Raw genomic sequence first — 16,018 nt, forward strand, 5'->3', positions numbered from 1 at the left:
TTACGAATAATGTGGGATCAGCTTTTACAGTACACATATATCCCCTCCGCACCTTTGAGCCTTCACTTTCAACCCATGGCCCCCCCCGTCCATCCCTCTTAGATCATCACAGAGCACAAGGCTGAGCTCCCTGTGCTGTTCAGCAACTTTCCTTTGGCCATCTCTTTCACACCTGGCAATGCATATATTTCGAGGCTACTCTCTCAGTTCATCCTGCCCTCTCTTTCTCTTTCTGTGCCCAGAAGTCCTGTACTCTACATCTGCATTTCTATTCCTGCTCTGCAAATAGGTTCATGGGGCACCACTTTTTTAGATTTCATATATATGTGTCAAAATGTGATATTTGTTTTTCTCTTTCTGACTGATTCACTCTGTTTAACAGGCTTTAGATTTGTCCACCTCAGTTAAACTGAACTCCTATCTGCTCCTTTTAATGGCCCGACTGACATTCCATTGTATATATGTACAACAACTTCTTTTACCCATTCATTTTGTTGACGGACATCTAGGTTGCTTCCACATCCTGGCTGTTGGAACCAGTGATGCAATGAACACTGGAGTACATAAGCCTTTTTGAATTGCAATTTTCTCAGGGCATATGCCCAGAGAAGTATCCCTAGGGATTGCTGGGCCATATGGTAGTTTTATTTCCTAGTTTTTTAAGGATCTCCATACTGTTCTCCATAGCGGCTGTACACAATGAACACTGGGGTACATTTGTCTCTTGAATCACAATTTACTCTGGGCATATGCCCATGTGCCCTTTTACTTCCATGAGTTTGATCGTTTTCAATACCTCATATAAGGGAATTCATGCAGGATTTGTCCCCCTGTGTCTGGCTTACTTCTTCTTTGGCATAATGTCTTCCAGGTTGATCCATGTTGTCTCATGACAGGATTTCCTTCTTTTTAAGGACGAATAATAATCCATTGTATGTATATACTACAGTTTATTTATCCATTCATCTGATGATGGACATTTAGTTTAGGTTGTTAACACATCTTGGCTATTGCTGCAGTGAACTTGAAAGTGCTAATATGTCTTGGAGATCCTGATTTAAATTAACTTGGATAAATACACTAATGTGAATGGGTAATATACATATGGTAGTTCTGTCTTCTATTTTTTAACTTTTGAGTAACCTTCATACTTTTCATAACGGTTGAACCATTTACCATCCCACGAACAGGTAAAAGTATCCTTATTTTCTTCACAACCTCACCAACTTTCGCTAGGATTTCTTATTTTTCTGATTACAGTCATTCTAACAGGTGTGAAGTGATATGTCATTGTGTGCTTGATTTTCGTATCCCTGATGATCAGTAGCGATATTAAACTCCTTTTCAATATGTCTATGTAAACAGAACTCTATTCAAGTCCCTTGCATATTTGAAATACAGGCTGCTCTGCTAATATGTTGTAGAAGTTTCTTATTATTTTGGAAATTTAACCCATCGCATATATGGCTCATATTTCCATAGGACCGATCATGTAATGTGCCTTATATTAGGCATTTTGCTGTTTTCATAGCAAAAAAGACAGGTATAGTTTTTATCTCCAATTACAACTGTGTAAATAAACTGATCTTCAGGGAGGTTGGGAAATATTTAATGTCACATAGTACTGGTGTGCATGGATGTCTGCATAGTCAAAGCACTCAAGTTTTCCCTGGAAAGCAGAGTGCAAATTATTAGCTGAAGTGTGATTTACCTATTATCATAATGTTTCCTTACTTATTATTATTAATACATCAAGTAAGTGTATGATTTATTTACTTTATCATTATTATACTGTGGTTCAACAAATGATACTAATAAATTACCAATGGATTCTATGTCACCCATCATTTATTTATTTAGGGAAAAATACCCAATGATTGACTGGTGGAATGAATGGTTGATGGATCTTCATTCCCTGGGGTGTATTAAGAAAGTCTGAAAACACACCAAATGTCATTTCCAAAAAGGGCCTGATAGAGTTTGCTGAATTAACAACTGTAGTGTAAATTAGCACAAGATATCTGTGGGGTACTAGTGGAAAAGCTTCTAAATGGATACAGTCCAGATACTGAGACAATTTTGAAGATAATGAGATGAGAGGAATTTGGGGAAGCAGCAAACCAACAAACAACAGTAAGAACTGGACATGGAAAAAATGAACTGGTTCAAAATAGGGAAAGGAGTAAGTAAAGGCAGTATATTGTCACCCCGCTTATTTAACTTATATGCAGAGTACATCATACAAAATGCTGGGCTGGATGAAGCACAAGCTGGAACCAAGATTGCCAGGAGAAATATCAATAACCTCAGGTATGGAGATGACACCTCCCTTAGGGCAGAAAGCAAAGATGAACTAAAGATCTTCTTGATGAAAGTGAAAGAGGAAAGTGAAAAAGTTGGCTTAAAACTCTACATTCAAAAAACTAAGATCATAGCATTCGATCCCATCACTTCATGGGAAACAGATGGGGGGGAAAAATGAATACAGTGACACACTTTATTTTCTTGAGCTCCAAAATCACCGAGGACTGAGACTGCACTCATGAAATTAAAAGCGCTTGCTCGTGGGAAGAAAACTATACCAAACCTAGACAGTGTATCAGAAAGCAGAGACATCACTTTGTTGACAAAGGTCCCTATACACAAAGTTACAGTTTTTCTAGTAGTCATGTATAGATGTCAGAGTTGGACCATAAAGAAGGCTGAGCACTGAAGAACTGATGCTTTTGAACGGTGGTGCTGGAGAAGACACATGAGAGCCCCTTGGACAGCAAGGAGATCAAACCAGTCACTCCTAAAGGAAATCAACTCTGAATATTCACTGGAAGGACTGATATTGAAGCCGAAGCTCCAATATTTTGGCCTCCTGATGTGAAGAGCCAACCCATTGGAAAACACATTGATGCTGGGAAATATTGAAGGCAGGAGGGGAAGGGGACGACAGAGGATGAAATGGTTGGATGAAAACATCCAACCATCACTGAGTCAATGGACATGAGTTTGAGCAAACTCTGGGAGATAGGGAAGGACAAGGAAGTCTGGCATGCTGCAGTCCGTGGGGTCGCAAAGAGTCGGACACGAATGAGCAACTGAACAGCAACAAACAATGCTAGACCACAAATGACTCGTGGTCGTGGGGCAGCAAAAGTAGTTTCATGAACGGGGCCCCAGCCTATGAGCTTATGGCTGAGAAACCTGCAGGATCATGTTGTCCTGTTCAAGTCCATTATGGAGCCATGTGAAAACACAACTGAAACGAGACTGTTAGTACTGGAAAATCATGATAGACTTTGTGGCCATGATTAAGTCATTTAAGTGTCAAGAAAAGCCCAGAGATCAGTAGAACAGGGTATAAGGGGAATTTAGAAAACTATGGGTAAGGGTTAAGATATGTGCATTTAGTAAAGCTTAGTCATTACCATTGAGGGAGACAAAGCTGGGTGCTGAAGGTGAAATGGAATGGGGTAGTAAGTTTTCCATACCAGATGCATAGGGAGCTGGGGAATGTGGGAAGCACAATCTTAACCATGGAGGAGCAGTAGCATTGTCAAAGAATTCCTCATATTTCCTAACTGGTGCATGACATTGGCACTGGGGCTTTGAGACAATGTATGGAGTGACTCACTCTGCACTCCCTCAGTGAAGGGTGAGGACGTCCACGGCAGCGAGCTTTGTGATATCAGCATGAGTGTGGCAATTTATTTTTGAGATCGCAAGCACATGGTATTTGGGGTGGGAAACAAGTGCATCATGCCAGATCTGGGATGTTCCCTCTGGGTGGAGCTGCCTGGTCCTTATAAAAGGAGTCTCTACCACCGTGCTGCTATCTTCGTGATATTCAGTCATAGGTCTTCTTTGGAGCCTCTGGTGAGTACAATTTTGGAGGTTTTTAGCACTCGTGTGGTAGGATATAATCTTAGCGTAGAAGTGGCTGTATTTTTTAACCAATTCGTGCTCTCTATGGGAATAAGAAGATAATGAGAATTTAGGGGTAGTTTTCAGTACTTGTTCTTGACTTCTTAACTGTGCTCTTAAATGTGACGGGAGGAATGCAGTCAATGGCACAATCTTAACCATGGAGACTAAGGGAGATGAGGATGCCGTGTTTCAGTGCACCCTGCCCAGCCTTCAGTTCCACTGAGTGCTGTTTGGCCTTTGCATTTCTCCTTGGAAGCCAACAGTCAAGTCAGTTAGACCAGCAACCAGGACCTCATGGGAGAAATTAGTAGAGATGTGTTTTGAGATTGGCTACAAGTTTTCACATCCTGATTATTCTTCTTCAGAGTGTGCTTGTATTCACACAGCACTTGTGTAAGGATTTTTTTCTTTAGAAAGTAGTAGAACAGGGCTCCCTGTTAATGGGAGAGTAAGACATTCTTTATGAACAAATGCTGTCTGTTTGTATTTCAGATTCCTTGAGACCCAGGAAGGATGCCTCACCATCCGCATCCGCATCCCACATCCACAGCAGCATCAGCATCAGCATCACCATCAGTGCAAGGAGCCCTGCCATCCACCTCCAAAAGTGTGCCCACCGAAGTGCCATGAGCCTTGCCCACCCCATCCATGCCACCTCCAGTGAGCCAGCAGAAATGCCCTCCTGGGCCACCATGCCCACCATGGGAGCAGAAGTGTCCACCCAAGTGGAAGTAACAGCACCAGATTTCATCTGCACCAAGAAACAAGATCCAGGCTCTTCCATTGTCCTCCCTTTGGCCATGGTGATGGATTGCATCTTCCTTAACCTCCCTCCTGGGCTGACAGCTGACAGGAGAATATGGCTTGCTTCCTGAAGCTGACACCGCCCTGTGGGATAAAGAGCAACCGCCTGATTGCTCTTTGCATGTGCCTGTCTGTAATCCGGGTTCTGATCTCTAGCCTGTGGGCACTTAGTGTGTCTATTCTTTGCTTCTCCAATAAAGCCTGTGTCATGGTTTTGTCCACATTTCTTCTTATGTTTTTCTTTTAGCACTTTGTGTTTTTAAATGTCTCCTGTCAACTACAAGTATTCTTCCGTGTGTTCCTTTTCCTCCCCATTGGATTTTTGGAGTTAGACTTTTCCTTCGCTGAGTTCAGCTTTGCCTGAAATATGTCTTTTGGATTGGATCCATCAAAGGAATTCTTTCATTGGTTTCAAACGTGTCTATCTCTCTACCTTGTAGGACACTTGAAAGAACTGAATTCTCTCAGCCTCAGATTTCCTTACCTGAGAAAATTAGGAGAGAATGTATTCAACTCAGTGTACTCATAGAAATCTAATATATATACCAAAAGTTTACTTAATTATTCATACATGCCAGGCCATCTCCTATATGCCAGGCCATGATAATGGTGACCAACATCCTTATCCATGCTAAATTCTTGGAGGGCATTTTTGCCACACACACATACACAGAAGACAACTAATAGTCCTGCATGTGTATACGTTAGAGAAAATTTGGAGAAAAGCTCTTCCAAAGTGGCTTTTGGGCAATGACTTGAGTGAAGAAATGAGTGAGCTTTGAGTGTATCTGGTATTAACATTTGTACCATGAGAGGGTGATGCAAGGGCTAAGGCCAGAGGAAATTAACCACCGAAAGGACAGTGATCAAGGAGGCACTGCCTCCAAATAGGGCTCAGAGAAGTTTGTGCGGTCCGAAGATTTAGTAATGATTTTCCATTATTTATTCAAAGTTTGACAGCCATAGTATGCTGATGGCCTAACAGCCCCAAAATTTATATCTATGTGATTCTCAACTGTAAATTAAAGATAAATCAAAATTGCTGAATGAATCGCAGGATTGCATTATAGAAGCTGCACTAATTAAGACAGGATGCTATCCCATAAGAAAAGACACAGAGATCAACGCACATAATAGAAACATCCAGACATAGATCCACACCATCCATGGTCAATTGATTTTCAACAAGGGTGTCTAGGTAATTCAACAGATGAAAAATAACCTTGTCAATAAATGGTACTCAAACTGTTGGATACTGAGACAGAAGTAATTGAAGCTTGGCCTTTACCTAACACCATATAAATGTTAACTCAAATTGTATCACACACTAAAACATAAGATCTGAGACTCTACAATTTCTGGAGGAAAACATAAGAGAAAATCTTGGCTGCCAGGTGTCAGGCTAACTGTTATTAAAACTCAGTATACGTAAATAACTTATAAAGTCAGTCATAAACAGACACTGAAGAGAAAACTCGACAGCAGTCACTTTACAAAGAAAATGCCTTAATATGGCCAATAAAATTATTTTTACAGCTTCTGAAAATCACTAACATTTAATAAAGAGTATTCAAAATGTACACCTGATGGGTAAAGCCTTCAAAAGTGTGGAAATGACAAACTAATTGAGACACAGGACAAGCAGCAAATACACTACACCTCTGAGAGGGAGTCTGGAATTGTTGCAAGTACTTTGGAAAATAATTTGGCATTATCTGTAAAAGTAGAAGTGGGGATACTTCTGGGAACATTCCCTAGAGAAATGTGTGAACATGTGCACTAACAGACATGAAGAAAATGTCCTAGTGTTCCTAACAGCTCCAAAAAGGAAACAACTTTGAGGTCAACCAATAGTACAACAAGGAAAGAAATGAAGTGCTGTATAGCCATACAATGACATACTAAAATTCACTAGTGGATAAACCAAAGCTACATAGTGTCAACAGAAAGATGAGAGACAAAACCACCGGTATACAGTATAATTCCATTTATATAGTGCAAAAGCTAGTAACTTAACTATAATTTTTAGAGATATTCCTATACCGATGGTTGAAAACCATAAAGAAAAGGCAAGAAAGTGATTATTAGGAGTCATGACTGTGGTCACTTCTAGTGGAGACGGTATGGGGATGCAATTTAATAAGAAAACTTGTGTCTTTTGAAGGTTTGGTTGTGTTCTTTTCCTTAACTTCATGTTTCTTGACAATGAAGAGATCAATCTCTGATTACCCACTTCATACAGCAAAGCTTTATGAACTTTCTGAATGTGTTGATCATGTCCTCCTAAAATTAAAAAAGAAAATTATTTTTTGTTTTCCTTTTTCTTGTTTTCCTTCAAGACAAAACTGGGGAGGGAATTGTGTCAATAATATTAGGCCGGAGCCCTATCCATGAGTACAAAGTCAACACCCCTAAAAATAAAATCAGATCTTTTTAGTGTTGGAAGCACAACAACAATAAAATTCTCTATGTATTTTGTTGCCTATAAGGTGATGGAATTTAATGGAGTCTACTTCCCTATAAGATGGGAACACTCTTAATAACAGAGCCACCTTTCCTGTTATCACTCTCATAAAATAAATTTTTGGTTTGGAAAAGAATTAATTTTTTAAATTTATTTAATTTTTCTTGAAGAAGACCTGCCTGGCAGGATTTTGCTCTTTTCTGACAAACCTCAACGTGAATCAGTCATCATTTGAATTCAGTTCAGTTGATCAGCCGTGTCCGACTCTTTGCCACCCCGTGAACTGCAGCACGCCAGGCCTCCCTGTCCAACACCAACTCCCGGAGTTCACTCAAACTCACGTCCATCGAGTCGGTGATGCCATCCCGCCATAGGTATACATATATTCCTTAGTCCTTTCAACCATTTTTAAAAACTGTCTTTAAAAGATCATATGTACTTTCAGTTAAAAGAAAATAGATGTGATAGTAGAGAATTACATAAAGTTGAGACTTTGAACTTCAGCATAGTATGGCTGGAAAACTGTGAATAGATTATCAAAATCTTTGCTACATCTTTCAGATCCAGTGTCTTCAACCCCACTTGGAGACATTGTCTCTTGGGTGACTGTCCTCCCTGCAGTTCCTCTGCCCTGCCTCAGCACTCGCCATCGCCTCTCACTGGTACAGTGTACCCCAGATACTCAAGGCTCACTCTTCTCTTCACTCAAGTCTTTGCCCTAAAAGTCACTTTGGAAGAGCTTTTCTACATAGTTTTCTCTAAAATATCCTCACACATCACTATTATTTGCCTTGTATCTGCACGTGAGTGTGTGTGTGTGTGTGTATGTGTCTGCGCGTGTGTGTTTGTGCAAACTCCCTTCAAGCGTTTAGGTGGAAAAAGGACTTTAGTCACGATCCTCATGTCCCTAGCACATATGAGACTGCCTGACACGTGTTAATAATTGGGAAACATTTGCAAATAAATTAATTTCTATGAGTACACTGAGTTGAATAGAGTCTGTCTATTGGTTTTACAAATAAGGAAACTGAGACTGAGAGGATTCAATTCTTTCCAAGATAGACAAAGATAGAAACAAGTCTGAAACCACTGAAGGAATTCTTTGATGGATCCAGTCCAAACATACATAATTCAGACAAAATGAACTCAATGGTGGAAAAGTCTAATTCCGATAATTCAATGGGAGTGAAAAGGAACACTCAGAAGAATACCTGTAGCTGACAGAAGAGATGAAAAACACTATATGCAAAAAAAAAAAAAAAGAAAGAAAGAAAGAAAGCAATACTAATGGCTATGAATATGCTTTATTGGAGAAGCAAAGGAATAAACACACTATTTGCTCATGGAGGAGAGATCGCAACATGGATACAGACACACAGATGGCAAAGAGAGATCAAGCAATGATCCTACTGCTCTTCCACAAATGTGGTGTCAGATTCAGGAACCAAGGCTTTTCTCTGTCAGCTGGCAGTCCAGGAGGGAGATTAAGGAAGACGCAATCCATCACCATGGCCGAAAGAAGGACAATGGAAGAGCCTGGAACATGGTGCTGTTACTTCCACTTGGGTGGACACTTCTGCTCCCATGGTGGGCATGGTGGCCCAGGAGGGCATTTCTGCTGGCTCACTGGAGGTGGGCATGGATGGGGTGGGCAAGGCTCATGGCACTTCGGTGGGCACACTTTTGGAGGTGGATGGCAGGGCTCCTTGCACTGATGGTGATGCTGATGCGGATGCTGGTGTGGATGTGGGATGCGGATGCGGATGCGGATGCGGATGGTGAGACATCCTTCCTGGGTCTCAAGGAATCTGAAATACAAACAGACAACATTCTTCATAACGGAGAGTCCGACTGGTAGAACATTTAGCTGTGCCCAAAACCCTCCCATCGCTAAGGACTCTTCTTCATTCCTAATACAGTCTTCATGGTTTCTTATGGCTTCTTCACCCTTCTTGTTTAGTATCTCTTGCCCGCAGATCTTCAGTCTTTTCCGGTTAGTCTCTCCTTCACCACTTTCTAAAACAAAATTACCTACAAGGTGTTGTACGAATACAAATATTCTCTGAAGAAGAATCTGGATAATGAACTTGTAGCCAATCCCCCCCAAAATCTCTACTTATTTCTCCCATGAGGTCTTGGTTGCTGGCCAAGCTGACCTGACTGTGGGCTTCTGAGGATAAATGCAAAGGCCCAAACTCGGCACTCAGTGGGACTGAACGCTGAGAAGGGGCATTTGGAACTAATGTGTGCTGTGATAGCACAGTATCTCATCCCCCTTTACTCTCTCTCAGGTTAAGATTGTGCCTCTGACTCCATTTTCGCCTCAAATTTAAGATCATATTCATGACCAATTACCAAAAGTTCACCCCTAAATCCTCATTATCTTCTTTTCCCATACAGAGCACTAATTGCTTCAATTAAAGCCACTTCTAACCCCAGATTTAAACCCAACACTCAAGTTCCACAAAGATCTCTAAGAGTTGTGGTCACCTGAGGCCCCAGAGAAGACCTATGACCGTCACGACAATGACAGCGCTGTGATGGAGACTCCTTTTATAAGGACCAGGCAGCTCCATTCAGGGGGAATATCCCAGGACTGGCTGATGCACTTGTTTCCCACCCCCAAATTCCATGTGCTGGCAATCTCAAAAACAAACTGCCACACTCATGCTGATATCACAAATCTCCCTTGTCCATGGACTTCTTTATCCTTCACTCAGGGAGTGCAGAGTGATTCACTGGAGACCTTGTCACATACTCCCTGTGCCATTGTTATGCACCTGTTAGGAAATATGAGGAATTCTTTGACAATAGTGTTTCGCCTCCATTGTCAGACTTGGTGATTCTTCCACTCCCAGCCCCCAAGAATCTGCTCTTAAAACTTCCTCCCTATTCCATTTCACCTGCCAGCACCCAGCTTTGTTTCCCTTGATGGTCAAGACTAGAATTTACTAACCTCACATATCTTAACCCCTACCCACAGTTTTTTTAAACTCGCCTTCCTTACACCATGCCCCACTGGTCTCTAGGCTCTCCTTGACAATTAAATGACTAGAGACCACAAAGTTTTATCTTCTTTTTCTAATTTTCCAGTTTCTGGTGTTAGCGGTCTCATGCCAGGAGTCTTTTCACATAGCTCCATTCATGGACTTGGACAGGAAAGCTTGACCCTTCAGTTTTCTAGGCCATAAGGTCACAAGTTGAGATATTTTTCTGAAGCTCTACTTTTGCAGATTTATACACTGATCTGGTCTCTGCAGCAACATGATCATGAGCAACTTGTAGTCTACTAGAAACCTAAATTCCTCTCTTCTCATGATTTTCAAAATTGACTCAATGTCTAGGCTGCATCCATTAAGAAGCTTTTCCACTAGTACTCCCCAAATATCCTCTGCCACTTTCCCCTACAACAGTTAATTCCATTGACTCTATCCTGCCATTCTTTTTTTTTTTTTTTTTTGAAATGACATTTAGTGTGTTTTCAGACATTCTTAGTATACTCAGGGAATGAAGCACCACGAGTCATTGACCCCCGCCATTCAATCCATGGATATTTTCCTCTTCACAAATAAACTAAGGGTTACATAGATCCCATCAGGAATTTATTAGTATAATTGGTTGAAACCCAGGAGCCCTAGAGCTAATACTAAGCATTAAGCCTTCCATGGGTTTCCTTGGGCGACCGGGGTATGCAGACATCTGTAGGCACCGGTACTTTGGGACATTAAATATTTACCAACTGCCCTGAAGATCAGCTTATTAACACTGCTGTAAATTAGAGACAAAAACTATACTTGCCCCCAAAATTTTGCTATGGAAACAACAAAATGTCTAATATAAGGCATGTGACGTAATCTGTTACCAAGTCCAAGCTTGCTCCGCTTGCTGCAGTGAATCTGAGATGAGGTGTCTAGACTAGCAAAAGGAAAAAATGAAAAGAAAAACTTCATGTTTCACCCAGGAATCAAACCCGAGTCTCCTGCATTGCAGGCAGATTCTTTACTGACTGAGCTATGAGGGAAGCCCATCTAGAATAGGAAGGGACTTTCTTCGGGAACCCGCCTGACTGAGAAAATGACAAGCTAGTGCCTCCAAATAATCATCTTGCTGGGGCCTGTCGCCAGGTTCTGTTATGGGTTAGAAATGGGGTGGAGGTAGGGAAACAAAGTAAAAGACTACTCCAGTCCTTGCAAATTTCCCCGAGTATGGCAAGCCCCAGGCAGGGGAATATGTTAGATTTGCTTCCTTACAGTCCCTCACCAGAGAAGGCAATGGCACCCCACTCCAATACTCTTGCCTGGAAAATCCCATGGGCAGAGGAGCCTGGTAGGCTGCAATCCATGGGGTCGCGAAGAGTCGTACATGACTGAGCGACTTCACTTTTCGCTTTTCATGCATTGGAGAAGGAAATGGCAACCCATTCCGGTGTTCCTGCCTGGAGAATCCCAGGGATGGGGGAGCCTGGTGGGCTGCCATCTATGGGGTCACACAGAGCCAGACACGACTGAAGTGACTTAGCAGCAGCAGCAGCAGCAGCAGTCCCTCACAGGTGGGCAGCTCAGGTTATCTTCCCAAAGCAGTCCATTAGGTATGATTACAATAACAAAAGTGGAAAGATGAGGGTTAAAATCACAGAAGCTGATCCAGCATAAATTCAAAATTAACTCTTCCTGGTTACAAGGCTTAAGGAAATATGAGCCCCATATTTATGATAAGGGGTTAATTTCCAAAGTATGTAAGAAGCTCCTACAACATAATAGAAAAAATTTAACAACCTTAATTTTAAATAGGTAAGGGACTTGAATAGAGCTTTCTTTAAAGAAGGCATATGTATATATATATAACCACAGGGACATGAAAAGGAGTTTAATATCACTACTAATCATCAGAGAAATGCAAATCTAAACCACAATGATGTAAAACTTCACACGTGAAGAATGACTATAATCAAAAAGCAAAATAGCAAATGTTGGTGAGATTATGGAGAGAAAAAGAACCCTTGTACCTGGTAGTGGGAAGGCAAAATGGTATAAACATTGTGAAGAATATTAAGGTTACTCAAAAATAGAAAAAATAGAACTATCATAGGTTTTACCCATTCTACATCTAAATTTTTACTCAAAATAATTTAAATCAAAGTCTCAAAGACATGTTAGCATGCCCAAGTTCACTGCAGCAGTACTCACGGTAGCCAAAGTGTGGTAACAACATAAATGTCCATCAACAGATGAGTGGATAAGTAAACTGTAGTATATACATACAAAGGATTATTATTCCTTCTTAAAAAGAAGGAAATCCTGTCCTATGAGACAACATGACCTAACCTGGAAGACATTACGTCAAGAGAAATAAGCCAGAGAGAGATGGACCAGTACCACATGAACCCCCTTTCATGAGGTATTGAAAACAGTCCAAGCTCATGGAATAAAGAATAGAATAGCAGTTGCCAGGAACCAGGGGAGGATGGGTATGGAGTAAAAGCGTGTTGCTTATCATTGGAAAAGACTCTGATGCTGCGAGGGATTGGGGGCAGGAGGAGAAGGGGATGACAGAGGATGAGATGGCTGGATGGCATCACTGACTCGATGGATGTGAGTTTGGGTACACTCCAGGAATTGGTGAAGGACAGGGAAGCCTGGCGTGCTACAATTCATGGGGTCGCAAAGAGTCAGACGTGACTGAGTGACTGAACTGAACTGAATCAATAGGTATTGTGAAATGAAATTCTCTACTGCCAACTCAATGAACAAGAAATGTCACAGCCATCAGCGATTCTGGCCTCCAAATGTGAATGCAGGCTCCCAAAGCTCAGTCCAGCAGATGCTGCCCACCCACCATGGTGACTGCTGAGGCCCTGGGGAATGGCAGTGTGTAGACTAAAGTCTCCCTCGCCAAGACCCCCGCCCTGATCCTCTCTTTCTTCTAGCTGTTATTGTTGCTAGTTAGAAGCAGTCAGTTTGAAGGCACTTGAAGAATCCACATCTTTTTATTAGTAAGAGAAGTCTTCCTTCTCCACTGCCTGAGGGAAGATTTCAAGCTTGTGCTCTTTCCTGAAAGAAGACAGTGCAGCATCTGCTGTGTTTCTATCTTGACTGGGCTGATGCGGTTCAGAAAAAGACCAGGGGCATAACCTGGGTGTCTGAAGAGGTAGGAACTTCTTTAGACTGAGTCCTGCTCCTGATCTCTTTCTCAGCCTCTCAGAGAACCAAAATGAGGACCGCTGTTCCTGTCTAGTCCTCTGAGATTCCACAATGGAGTAACCAGGATCACTGTTAGGAAACAGATGCCCTTCAGGAATCCTGGAAGGAACAGCAATGTCTGGGGATGGAGTCGGTGCTTTCACAACATTCTTCTCACGAGAAGTCTTAGGAACTAGGTGGTACCTACTGGAGTGAGAGAATTATCTAAGGAATACGTGGCCATAGAACGGTTCTCCAAACATAATTTTACACTTGCTTTTCTTTCTGGATGAATTACTAATGGATTCCAAGATGTTTTTACCAATAAATTCTATAGGTTGTCACTTATGTTTGGTAATTTGAAGGAGGATTAGTTTTTCTTAAGGAAAATGTGCCTAATGAGGTTGCAGACTTAGAAAGAGGGATAATTAGTTCTTAATAACAGAGAAAGTGACTTAAGGACAAATGATCCTCAGTTTTTGAAATAATGGATATTTTTTTCATAAAATGAATAGTTTCCCTTTTACAAATGGAAGCATTTGTAGCAAACTGAATCTCTGAATCTCTCTGAACATCGTGTAATATCTACATGAGAGTTTGCTTAGATTTTACTTAGAACCTAGTAATAGTGGTTATCTAGGAGAGAATTGACTGGGGACAAAGTAGAAGAGAGGCTAAGTAAGCCATGAGGCAGAAAAGAAATCATCAGCAAAATATGCATGCTAGAAGAGGTAAAGGTCAGTGCCTCTAAAATTCCAAAGGAAAATGTTTTTTGAACGTACAAATGTTACATGTAGCCAAACTATTAGTCAAATATGAATAAAATAATTTCCACAAATATATTTTCTGATAGCTTCTGGAGGTTTTGCTCCAAAAACCCAAAAAACTCTATGGACAAAATTGAGAGTAATAAGAGAATGAAAGCCCTAAGGTGACAAGTGTTGGAGAACCCTACAGATCCACAAGATTCTACTGAGAGAGTTTTCAAGGTTACCAGAAATTATATTTCCAGTTGGAAACTGTACCTAATATAAAGATGGAAAGAATGATGGGCCAGTTAAATTAAAGATATACAGTAGTCAATACTGTGGTGGTAATTGATTATCACTCTACTCTCTGGGAAGGAAAATAAATGTATGTGTAGACATTGCTATTCACAGCATAACAACTACACATACTACACATTCATTACATCGAACTTTTAAAAAATTTATTTACTTTTAATTGAAGTGTAATTGCTTTACAATGTTGTGCTGGCTTCATAGTGCAACGTCAATCAGCCACAGGTATCCATATGTCTCCTCCCTCTTTAACCTCCCTGCCGCCTCCCACACCATCCCATCTCTCTGGGTTGTCATGAGCACCAGGTTGAGTTCCTTGTGTCATACAGCAAATTCCCACTTTCTTTCTATTTTAGGTTATGGCAATGTATGTTTCCATGTTCCTCTCTCAATTCAGCCCATCCTCTCCTTTCCCCACTGTGACAAGTCTGTTCTCTATGTCTGCATCTCTCTTGCTACCTTGCAACTAGGTTCATCAATGTCGTTTTTCTAGATTCCATATATATGCACCAATATATGATATTTTGTTTTTCTCTTTCAGACTTGCTTCACTCTGTATAACAGGCTCTAGGTTCATCCACCTCCCAGCATTGACTTAAATTTGTTTCTTTTAATGTTGAGTAATATTTCATTGTATACATGTACCCCAACTTCTTTATCCATTCATCTAGGTTGCTTCCATGTCCTGACTATTGTCAATATTGCTGCGATGAATGTTGGGATACATGTGTCCTTGTCAGTTATGGTTTCCTCAGAGTATATGCCCAGTAGTGGGATTGCTGGGTCATTTGGTAGTTTTATTCCTAGTTTCTTAAGGAATCTCCGATACTGTTCTCCATAATGACTGCATCAGTTTACATTCCCGCCAATAGTGCAAGAAGGTTCCCTAGTCCCTTTTCTCTTTGAAGGCTGAGCACTGAAAAATTGATGCTTTTGAACTGTGGTGTTGGAGAAGACTCTTGAGAGTCCTGTGGACTGCAAGGAGATCCAATCAGTCAATCCCAAAGGAAATCAATCCTGAATATTTGCTGGAAGGGCTGATGCTGAAGCTGAAACTCCAAGACTTTGGTCACCTGAGGCAAAGAGTCAACTCAATGGAAAAGACCCCGATGCTAGGAAAGATTGCAGGCAGGTAGGAGAAGGGGCAACAGAAGATGAGGTGGTTGGATAGCGTCACCAATTCAATGGACATGAGTTTTGCAAACTGCAGACCAATAGTGAAGGCCTGAGAAGCCTGGCCTGCTGCAGCCCACTGAGTTGCACAGTGTCGGACATCGCTATTGACTGAACCGCAGCAACAGTGTCACAGAGGGTTCTTTCTATGTTTTCCTCTAGAGTTTTAGGGTTTATGGGTCTTACATTTAGATCTTTAATTCATGTTGAGTTTATCTTTGTGTATGGTGTTCTTTGCTTATTGGCTCCTCTTGTAGCTCAGAAGGTAAAGGGTCTGCCTGCAATATGGGAGACACCAGGTTCAATCCCTGGGTTGGGAATATCCCCTGGAGAAAGAAATGGCAACCCACTCCAGTACTCTTGCTTTGAAAAATTCCATGGATGGAGGAGCCTGGTAGGCTACAGTCCATGGGATCACA

General features: G+C 41.3%; 1 protein-coding gene across 1 annotated transcript; it reads right to left on the reverse strand.

The window, feature by feature from the left end:
- Positions 1 to 8,474: 8,474 nt before the first annotated feature.
- On the reverse strand, positions 8,475 to 9,804 carry LOC108634873 (cornifin-like). The gene is made up of 2 exons (XM_018045218.1): positions 9,677 to 9,804; positions 8,475 to 8,994 (listed from the first exon to the last, which is right to left on the reverse strand). The coding sequence occupies exons 1-2, from the start codon at positions 9,760 to 9,762 to the stop codon at positions 8,739 to 8,741; spliced, it is 342 nt and encodes a 113-aa protein (XP_017900707.1). The 5' UTR covers positions 9,763 to 9,804; the 3' UTR covers positions 8,475 to 8,738.
- Between the last annotated feature and the right edge of the window lie 6,214 nt (positions 9,805 to 16,018).

Source organism: Capra hircus, unplaced genomic scaffold, assembly GCF_001704415.2.
Source record: "Capra hircus breed San Clemente unplaced genomic scaffold, ASM170441v1, whole genome shotgun sequence".
Classification (NCBI taxonomy): Eukaryota; Metazoa; Chordata; class Mammalia; order Artiodactyla; family Bovidae; genus Capra; species Capra hircus.